At 37.8% G+C, this 11,640-nt stretch overlaps 1 protein-coding gene across 1 annotated transcript; it reads right to left on the bottom strand.

The window, feature by feature from the left end:
- Window positions 1–10,441: 10,441 nt before the first annotated feature.
- On the bottom strand, window positions 10,442–11,316 carry LOC131956943 (eukaryotic translation initiation factor 3 subunit J-B-like). Its single transcript, XM_059321582.1, is given in 2 exon segments — window positions 10,442–10,832; window positions 10,834–11,316. Coding segments are annotated over 2 exon segments (702 nt in total). The 3' UTR covers window positions 10,442–10,613.
- Between the last annotated feature and the right edge of the window lie 324 nt (window positions 11,317–11,640).

The following is an 11,640-nucleotide window of genomic DNA, read 5'->3' as shown; positions in this document are numbered from 1 at the left end:
GGGGGGGCACTTGAAATTTTCAGGGGGGGGGGAGGGGGTTGATTTTCTTTGGGGGGGGTGGGGAGGGGGGGCGGTAGAATTTTTTTCGGGGGGTGGGGGGGGGGGGGGGTTCGTCCCCCCCCGAAGAGATGCCTGGAAGAAACTCTGACTTTATCGACCTGTAGTTTCATCAATATTCAGCTAATTAAATGTCCACAAAATGTTACATAAAAATGATGTATAAAAACTGTCACCTTCGATGACAATTAGAACTCCTACCCGATTTATAAAAAAATTCAAGCAACAGCTTTAATTAAACGGTGCTGCCGTATATCCAGACGACGCCATCACTCACCACCACCGCGAGCTGTCAGCACCAGCCACTTCCGCTCCACCCACCCGCTCACAACAAAACACGTGATGAGCTGAAATTAAAACAAAACTCCATTTTCCCAAACAATGTTATTGTACCACTGAATTGGCCAGAACAATTTTTTGTGATTTCGCCATATTTTTTTTACCGTCTGAAATATGCGGTTGTCAAACTGCACATCTGCTAATTGGCAAAGAAAGCCTTGAGTGACACAGTGGAACAAGAGCGTTTGGTCTCGCGAGAGCGCGCGCTGTCAATCCTTGCCAAAAAAAACTGGACCGGAATTCCCTCAGAGCTTCTAATTAGGAGGGAAAAATTATATTACGTTATCTTCATCAACTCGTGGAAACTGCTCTATACAAGTTGACTTCGCCACACACCACACACCCACACACAAACCTGACGTACCCACAACCAGGACGGCGTTGCGTCTTGGATCCTAGTGGTGTGCCCCATCCCCCACTCAAAAATACCGACCCCCCCCCCCCCCCCACCGATACACATACATGTTGCTCGACTTTCATGATGAGACAACCCTCAATTACACAACCGACCCCATCCTAACCCCTACCTCACAGACCTAGCTTGACTTCCCGGTTCAATAACCCCCATTCCCACCACAACCCCCCACCCATACCCACCCTACAAACGTAACTTGACATTAAACCCCCCCCCCTAATCCCCCCAATTCCAATTCCCATTCCATACCCCAACCTCAACCCCACCCCACAGAGGTAGCATGACTTCCCTGTTCAACAACACAACCCTACCCCCCCCCCCCCCCCCCCACAGAAGTAGCATGACTCCCCAACACCCAGTGTTTCACCAAGCCGGATAATTTCATCAGACCCACATGGGACCTGTCTCAGGAGCTTCTATGTACCAGAAGAGTTGAGACCGGGTCCCAAACCTGCTCTAAGTGGGGTTAAATTGATAATCTTCACCCCCGGGCCGTGGCGTGGGGTTAAAAACGTAAGGGTTAATAGTTGGCTTTTATGAACCAATCTTAGTTCAGCTCAAGAGATGTTTGTTTTTTTGATGTGTCAGTAGCGAGATAAATACCTCCATGATGTTAGAACTCCGTGTATTGTTTTATTGGAGAAGATAATAAATAGACGAGTAGAGTCTGGTCTTTGACTTGGTTGGTAGTGGCTAGCAGTAGATTTGGCAGTGGCTAGCAGTAGATTTGGCAGTGGCTAGCAGTAAATTTGGCAGTGGCTAGCAGTAGATTTGGCAGTGGCTAGCAGTAGATTTGGTAGTGGCTAGCAGTAGATTTGGTAGTGGCTAGCAGTAGATTTGGTAGTGGCTAGCAGTAGATTTTATAGACCATCAGGTTGATAGGATGGCAGCAGTAAAGACTTCTGACAGCAGCATTACTTACTTGACATACGCCTAAATTTGGTGTAAAAAGCCATATATATATATATATATATATATATATATATATATATATATATATATATATATATATATATATATATATATATATATATATATATATATTTCTCGGAGTGTACGAAAACCCTGCATTTATCCATCTTTGGACCGTATCTGGTGGAATATGAAAATAAACTATACGGTTGGTTATTTATCTAGCCACACAAAATCCTCATGTTCCATAGGGTTGAAAACACCAGAGCTAAAGGCACTACACATAAGAAGATATGATAGAGGTATTTATTCTAGTAAGTACAATCATAAGGTAGGCCTACTGAATATAAGAAGTTAATGATAGGGCTTATATTTTACCGTAGTTTTTTTTTATATTTCTATTTTTTTATTAACCAAAAATGACTATATTTAAGTAACCCAATAGGTCTTAAAGTATTTGTGTAGATCAATTTACCATCCTGTCGGATTACCTCGACTTCTGCTATAGTTTCACCCCAGGCCACATCGTGTTGAACCAAATCTCTAATGTTGATGAGTGAATTAGACCACTATTCCACTCTCCCACTCAGCAGCTGAGTCTAGCCGAGGGCCAGGATTCCCTGAGTCCTGTTTTAAAACAACCAGAGGCATCGCCTGCGCGATTTCATTTAGCCGGCTTTAGTGGTAAATCTGGTCTCACCCTACTTCCGACATTACCCCCAGGCCAACTCCCCCCCCCCATTCCACACCACCTCTCCCTCTCAAACCCTCACCCCTCCACATTCACTTACATACCCCTTCACTTATTACACAAATAACCCCCCCCCCCTCGTACATTATAACTGCCATCCACGCCCCTCTCCTCCCCCTCCCCTCTCCTCCCCTCCCCTCCACCCCCTCCCTTCCACTCCCCCTCCCACCCCACCAACTGTACTATCAGCTACCCTATGTGATTCTCTACTCCCCCCCCCCTCCCACCAACTGTACTATCAGCTACCCTATGTGATTCTCTACCCCCCCCCCCCCACCAACTGTACTTTCAGCTACCCTATGTGGTTCCTTAATCATCGCTTTCACGCCAGATCCTCTAAAGAAAACCGGAAACCCGGTAAATGAAGCCTGGAAGATATGGGAGCCGGCTGGTGATTGGTCGTGATGGAGCCGGCTTAATTCTGCCGGACAGAGCCACGGTGGTCGCGGCCATTAGGTCCATGGCGTGGGGAGTGGTGCTGGAATGTTTCCAGACGACTGGACCATTAGCAGGCGGGGAGAATGGCGGCATCAACGCCTGGGTTTGGGTGGTGTTGGCTAACTGATGATGTCATCAGATGGACTGGAGGAAAGGTAAACTGTCGGAGGAGAAACGAAGTAAACATAAGTCAAATGCTCCCGTATACAGGGATGTTGGTTTAAACTTTAAAGTTATTGAGTACAAGTATGATTTCGATAGAATCTCAGTTTTTGGACAAGAGGTGTGGAGGAGGTTGATGAGAAGGGGTTGGGGGGGGTAAGATCTGTCTGCCCAATGTAAATAAAATATATAATTTTATATAGTAAATATATATTCAAGCCAGTGTCCCCTCAACCCCCCCCCCCCCTCCTCACCCCTTTGTGGAGGAAATAATGTCTGAAAGAAACCCTAATGTGACTACCAATGGTTGTAACACATTTCAAGTAGTGGTGAACGTTTCAAATAAACCTTAAAATAGAACTTGAAGATTTTCTAAACATTTTATTTAAAAAAAAAAAAAAAAAAAAAAAAAAAAAAAAACTAACCAGCATTCCTATGGCCTCTTTGTGAACTCCCCTTTCCAAATCGCGCCAAACCAAGCAGAAGGAATCCCCGGAAGTTATCGGGTTTTCCCTGAGTGACGAATCGTAAACAAAAAGACATTCAGCGTCAATACATGAACTCGTGCATGCATATCATGTCTCCCTGCCTTCAGATATAACCAATGACACGGTGTATATAAATCACATGACATTCTCGATAAATGTGATCAAATTTATTGCATGACCTTTTATTTATGAATGGCTTCCTTTTGATGGTTTACTCAGCAATAAATATTATTAGTTCAATTTTATTGTATTTACTTGTTATTTGCTATGGTTTTCTTATAAAATGTGAAAAAACGACAGGTAATTTTAAAGAAAGCGACGCCATTTTTTTTATTACAAGTCTGCGGCGCCGGGGTTAAACCAAATGCCAGAAAATCAGCCCACATTAACGGCACGTGACTTTGATCCTTTGATCGGGCTATTTTTAGCTCTGTTTCCGTCTTTACACCTAGCAGTTTAAAACTGCGGAAGCGTCGGCTTGCGTCATAAGAATCAACGGAGTCATTGTTTCAGCTCTGACGCACAACATGCCAGATAAATTAAGCGAATATTTCGCCATTTGTGTTTGAGCATTATTATGGTTATAACCTTTCTAGATGAATGTCTACACCACTTTCAGAGTCCGATGATGCCACATAAATGGAATCTTCTTAAAGAAAAAGTTTTAGGTTACTAGCAGTAAACTATACGGCAATATAAAAATATAACTTACTGATTGTAGTGAATGACTGAAGGGGGATGAATAGGGTGGATGTTGTTTACACTTTGTACACTGTCCCGTTCGTGCCTGTTCAATCCTCGTGTTGTGAGTTGTGTATTATGTATATAAGCTGTGTGAGAAGGTGTGTGATTGCTTCAGTTTAGTCCAGTTCTTTCCCAAAGTTAGTTCTGTACTGTTAGATGGCCACTGTATCTTAGTTTGTGTACTAGCTTATGTATCTATATTTAGAATAGCCTGTGTTGTGTAGATAGTGAGTTAAACTCTTTTAGAGTTAACGAGCCTTGTTTTATTTAGTCTTGTTTTGTAACCCTTTTGTGGTTGTTTGGTCTTATAATATGTTGCGCTACCCACTGGATCTTCGTAAATTCATGTCCGTGTGTTCACAACACTAACGCCAACTCTAGTCTTATCCCTAAACAGAATCTTAACCTAAGGCATCACATCATAACCCTCAAATTCGAACTCTTACACTGAAGTCTATAATTAAAATACTTAACTACAAATATACTAACACTTACAGTAATGCCAACTCTAGTCCTATCCTTAAACAGAACCTTAAACGAAGGCATCATAACAAACTCGAACTCTTACACTAAACTCTATTATTACAAAACGTAACTACTAAAATACTAACACTTACACACTTGTATATTCACATGCGTAAGAAGACTTCGACTGGTTAATTATAATCATCAAAAGTCTCAAAAATAGAAAGTACGTAAAGTTAGTTTCAGTGTTATATTCGAATGTGTGTCCCTGTTATATTTTCATGTTAGATTGGTAGGATTTTAAAATGTTTTCTGGAAACATCGACATTAGGTCCGAGAACCACCCACACCTCTTTCCCCATCCAGACCTTAACCAACACATCACTCCCACAACCACAACCACACATTTAGAAAGACAAGCTGTTTGTGTCTATCACATTGTCTTTGTAGTTTTATCCTACTAATTGACTCCATGTTTTTTGTTTAGAATTAATGGTCAGTTATCCTATTTTTGTCGACTTTTAATTATGGCCTAGGAAAAAAAAAGACATTTTAAACACGATTTCAACATGTATTTGAAGAACTCGATATTAGAAATAAAATTGATCGAGTCAAGTAACCAGTAAACATTATCCGGTACCTAGTAATAAGAACTGTTTGATGGGTATATTTGATACTTGACATTAACAAATACATACTCGATACTGACATTTAGTTATTCGATACTCTATGGTTAATAAGAAGTGCTCGATATAAAAAAAAATGTGTTAGTGTAATGAGGTAGTGAGGTTTATGCAAATAGTAATGAAATGGGTAGTGTTAGTTACTTACAAAGTAAAGACAATTACAGGTACAATGGACGTTTCGACCCAAAGTCTTCGTCAGCAGTGTAAAGACTAGATAAAAAAAAAGACAAAAAGTGATATAATTTTGGACTTACAGTAAAAGCACATCTGGTCTTAAGGCAACTGTTATCCAAATGTAGAAACAGTTACACCACCGGCAATGAGAAGATGTGGTTGAGTGGTAGAGCGAAGTGTAGTCTCTCATTGATATCAAGCCCTAACCTATGCCCTAGCCTGACGAGACCAATTTATGTTTGGGAAAGTAAGTACAATGATGGCCATACACCGCCTTAAAATAACTATCCGATCACTGAAGCATATATATATATATATATATATATCTTTATATATATATATATATATATATATATATATATATATTATATATATATATATATATATATATATATATATATATATATATATATATATATATATATATATATATATACATACTTACAGTTAGATTTTGTTTTTTAAAATCGCTAACAAGAAATTTTACTGACAAATCGATAGGTGCTGTATAGGCTGCTTCAAGGCCGTCATGTTTTTCAGGTGGGTTTTTTTTTTGGTGACACTTTTATCCCGTGACATCGCTAATCCGTTAATCCATATTTTGTAATCTTGTTTGGTCAACAACAACACTGGTCAATGCGTTGTGACGGAGTACAGCCGAACTCTGATTACCTTGACGAAACAAAAATTTGTATCCACTGATGAAAACGTCTCAAAGAAACGAACGAAAACAAAGAAATAAACTATGTAAATATTGTTAGGAAACATCAAATACAAATGTACAGTTTTAGTTTTTTTTAAATTTTTCATTATTGGCCAAAAATTTAATATAAAACAAACGAAACTGGATTGTTAAACACATAGTTATGTTTCTTGGGGGTGGGGGGGGGGGGGGCAATGTTAAATGGCAATTCTAGTTCGGTAGTACATTTCCCTATTAGAACCCAACGGTCCATGGGGCAAGTTACTGTGACATCGGAATATGAAGGGTCAGCACTAGTGTGGTCAGCACTAGTGTGGTCAGCACTAGTGTGGTCAGCACTAGTGTGGTCAGCACTAGTGTGGTCGACAAGTGTGGTCAGCACTAGTGTGGTCAGCACTAGTGTGGTCAGCACTAGTGTGGTTAGCACTAGTGTGGTCAGCACTAGTGTGGTCAGCACTAGTGTGGTCAGCACTAGTGTGGTCAGCACTAGTGTGGTCAGCACTAGTGTGGTCAGCACTAGTGTGGTCAGCACTAGTGTGGTCAGCACTATGCCCAACCACCTTTATTTTCCCTAACGTGAGTTACGTACCCATCAGGGCTGGATGGACACAGGTAAGTTACACTGCTTTGAACACAGATTCGAACTTAACACTTTTCGGGTGAGCAGTCTAGCATTATCCCGCTAGGCCACTCCGCCCCAGTTAGTTCGGTGCGAAGCTTTAATATAGTCTTTTACCTTCGACATGTTAAGAGCCAACTTGCATGCATATATTTGTTATTTTATTGACGAGTGTATGGACCCAAACTACATAAATTTATCTGACTTTATCCCTCAGATATAGTTAACATGGATTACTCTGGTCCTTATATATCAGATATCTTAATAGACTCAAATCATGCCACTAATCCGTTTCATCATGTTCAACATTCACCATTAAGTAAATGTTTAAATCTCATATCTACGACGGCTGCAGCATTTGCTGTACGTTCCCAGAATGGTGAGTACACATGTCAGTGCACATGATGGTCATCTATAGCAGACAAGCGCCATGTCTGTTCTGCTAACCACTGTGAGATACAATACTAGGATTCACTTTTTGAGGTGTGTCAGCATGTACAAAAGTAACCATGACTCCATGTCACTAGCTTTGTTTTCTAAAGTTCATTATTCCTGATCAACAAATAATAAAAACATTTTCTTAATAGAATGCATAGAAACAAAATTAAAAGAAAACTTTAAAGGCGAGCATTGAATGTGTCGATGTTAATGAAATGAAAGTTTGGCTTAACAAACATTCGTACTTTAGCTGTAATCAAGGCTATTTCAATTACTGTAAAGTGTTGACGACATAAAATTCGCGATTAGCGATTAGAAATGAAACGTTGTAAACTACTTGAGATAAGTGTTTATTTTTTATTGAATTCTGTTTGTCTTAATCGATGTATCTATCAATCGTCCGCACAATTAAGCTATGGTCAGAATACATTAGTTAATTAATTTTTTTTTAACTTTTTTCTCCAAACATTTTGATACATCAACTATAATAACATTTAAAAAAAATTCATTAAAAAAACGACGAATAATATCCTAAGGGTTAAATTAAAATATTATATAGCAGCGACTTTAGCCTAAGACAACGCGAAATGCTAAGAGTGCACCCATTTAGTTCAGACTCTACCAAACCTTGCAACACCAGGAAGCTGAGTATCTGGAACATTTAAAGACAAAAATAAGACGGGGATTTAAAGTGCAATCAATGTGCTCACTCAAGAAAGACAGTTTTAAAAATGTGAATTATTTGAGTGACGAAACAAATAGTGGATGAGAGGCTTCCTGCGGGCCTTCAGATATCTTGTAATTACAGGTATAAACGGTAGGTGTACTCTTGGCAAGCAGATCGTATGGCGAACACTATGCTGGATCAGACACGTCGCTAGCAGTTTCAGTGCAAAGGGGAAACAGAAAATTGATATCAACTAACAGCAGATACGGAGCTAGGAGTAGATGGTTCAGATCCTAGATTGTATGAAAGAAGGTCTCCATACATCATCATTGTTTCGTCCCCAAGACAGACATGGTGTAGAAGAAGTAGATTGCATCTGTTTTAATTACCTCGGCATACAGGGGGATCGTTTTAGCCTGTGCTATGGGGGTGGGAGAGGGTGTAGCCGTAGGTGACCAATGACACGTTAGACAGCTTCAGACTTTTATCTGTGATAGAATATACCTAAATACACATATGTACAACTGAATTTAACAGCTAACCCACAATCACAAAAAAATGTTCGCATTAATTGTTTTCATCTGCTCTTCCATCCTCCACTACCCCGACAAGTTCCCACAACACTCGTGAAACTTCAGCACCCAAGTTATTTTCTAGTCTCCAAGTTCCTTTGAAAATTTATCAGTACCCAGTCTCCATCAAAGACTTAAATGACGTCATAAAAATAATCTAGAAATGTATATATTTCTAAATTCTAATGCCAATAATTATCCACATCTACGGCTGGAATGTAAAAAAAAAATGTATTGATGTTCACAAAAATAAAACAGGACAACATGTCACCATAATGTCTGACGTCACTGAATTCAGGAAGTAGGTGGCGGGAGTCAATGGGTGTGTTAGTATGATATCGTCTGCTGCCACTGGCTTATTAATTACTATGGTTTTCAACGCTCCAAACTGGAAATCTGTATGGATTTGTTGTATAGTCTTTTCAACAAAAGTTTCAAAGGCTGAGCCGCAGGTTACTATTTTAGTTACCCGAGGATTTGTTGAGCTCATATCGTACTGTTATTTTCTTATGTTTTAACAAACACGATAAGATTATCACAAATGTTGTTTAGGGCTAAGAATATTAATTAAAAATATTGTAAATAGGCCGGAAAAATTGCTATTTGAAGCTTAAATCGTAATGTCTGTTTGTTTGTTTGTTTGTTAGTTTGTTTGTCTGTTTCTGGTCTACTCGTGAAACTAAATTTTGAACCATTTTGAATAGATCAATTTTTTAACAGTTTTGTATTTATTCTTGGATAACAACAGGTTAATACACCAACAATTGAATAAACCCTATCATACCCGTACCCCCCCCCCCCCCTCCCCTTCACACACCACATAAGCAGCTGAACGATTCTAAAGCTACAAAGTTAACCCCACTGTCACGCTGTATAATTTCACGATCAATCAAACTTCAATCACACCCTACAGTACAGGCACAGTTGACGTGGTCGTCCTTGTCCGTGTCACGTTAAAGTACATACCCCACGTGACACATATAGTGTATGCTTAACGTGACCTGCACTATTATTTAAACGCTGCAGATTTCCAGATGGTCCGAGTTCCATACAGTTAACAAGCACCACAGATAGTGTTGATAAGTAAGAATACGTGCCTTTGTTTAACTATATATTATCCGATCATTTTTAACACAACTTATATATATATATATATATATATATATATATATATATATATATATATATATATATATATATATATATATATATATATATATATATATATATATATATATATATATATATATATATATATATATATATATATATATATATAATATATATATATATATTTTTTTTTTTTTTTTTTTTTTTTTTTGTTATTTTGATATTTATTTCATCATTGAAAATCTGGTTGTGTATGTCCTCCTTGAAGAAAGTCATAGTCTATTTTCAAAAAAAGTTTCCTCAATAATTAGAATTATAAAAAGTATCAGAACTAGTTTTTTATACTAGACTTGGTGTTTATCTTTCCATGCTATAAAATTACAGCAGCAAATATTTACATATTCAAGGACTAGGTAGTTTATTACACTACAAAAACATCAAGTACCTGCAGTTGAAGATGAATGTCATTTTCTTCTTTTATAAGCAAAAGGCTTTATTTATATTACTTATTATTGATGCATATTTCTATTTCAAAAGAAAATACCACACATAATATGAATCATAGTGTACCATAATGATCAATTATTAAAAATCATAAATAAATGAAGATAAATGCTATAAACAAAACATTCATACAATAACTTTGACAACTTTTTTTTTAAATGACCAAAACCAAGAGCATAACAAAAAATTTGAATGATGGATGGATAGTAAAACTTTTTTTTGACAATACAAGAATAAAGAAAATTAAATATGTTGGACTTCTTTTAGTTACACTGTTTAACATGTCTAAAGGTCATTAAAAATTAGGCACAGTGGAAAGACAGCATAGTATGATGAGTAAAAAAGAAAAAGAGACTATGTACAGGAGTGCTATATGAAATCATCCTCTTCATCATCATAATATGCTCCTTCCGCCACATCTGCCAAACCTAAGTCATCAGCCTTGTCTACTCTAATTGTGGCCTTTGGTTTCTTTTTCTTTTGAGTCTTTGCCTGTTCTCTCCTTTGTCGTTCCTTTTCATGATACAGTGTATTTAATGAAATACCAATTCGTTTGATGTCATCAGCAGGCAATGTTAAGGTTAAATCATGGATAAATTTTTACTATAAATGCTGAATACAATTTGCTACTCTCAAAAAATGTGATTTTTGTTTTCAAAGCTTGTTCAAATTGATCAAACTGTTCTTTTGTTTCAGGATACATGCTGTCTATTCCAGATGCATCGCCTACACCAAATAAACCTTTAGCTAATTTTAAATCAGCTTCTTCTTGAATCTTTTGTAGTCTAATTTTCTCAGCCAGTTTTTCCTCTGGTGTCTTCTCAACCTTTTCTTCTTCCTTCTGTTTAGTTCGCGCCTTTTCAGCTATTCTATCAGCTATTGGTTTTTTCTTCGGCCTCTGGTAAGCTGTGGACTTTTCTTCCGCTGGTTTAGTTCCATCAGCCTGTTCCTTTTTTTCTTCCTCTTCATCTTCCCAGCTTTCCTTCACGTCATCTTCTTCATCTTCTCCTTCCCATTTATCTGAAGCAACTGCCCCGGCAGGTGGGATATTGGGCTCGAAATCCTCTTTCATGTTTACCAAAATCAGTGATAAGAAAGAAATGATGTACACAGCGTCAGTCCTTAATATTGATTACCACCATAATACAAAAGCCCCGGTGCTATAAAATGAATGCTATAAGTGTCTTTATTAAACAACGATTAAATACTTTTTTTTTACTAAATATTTAGGTAACAACGCATTAATCTACGTGTTTATTTTTACAAAAATTTTTTTTTACTATTTATTTGACGCCTAGAAGAGGAAAGAAGCTAAAAATAGATTTAAATAGTATCGACATCGAGTTGTCTTCCTTCTAGTTGTGATTGTCTATTTATTTGACTAGTTTAATGTTTA

This window comes from Physella acuta, unplaced genomic scaffold, assembly GCF_028476545.2.
Source record: "Physella acuta isolate Inbredline_101_S28 unplaced genomic scaffold, ASM2847654v3 ptg001188l, whole genome shotgun sequence".
Lineage (NCBI taxonomy): Eukaryota > Metazoa > Mollusca > Gastropoda > Physidae > Physella > Physella acuta.
This window is presented reverse-complemented; position numbering and strand designations above follow the sequence as displayed.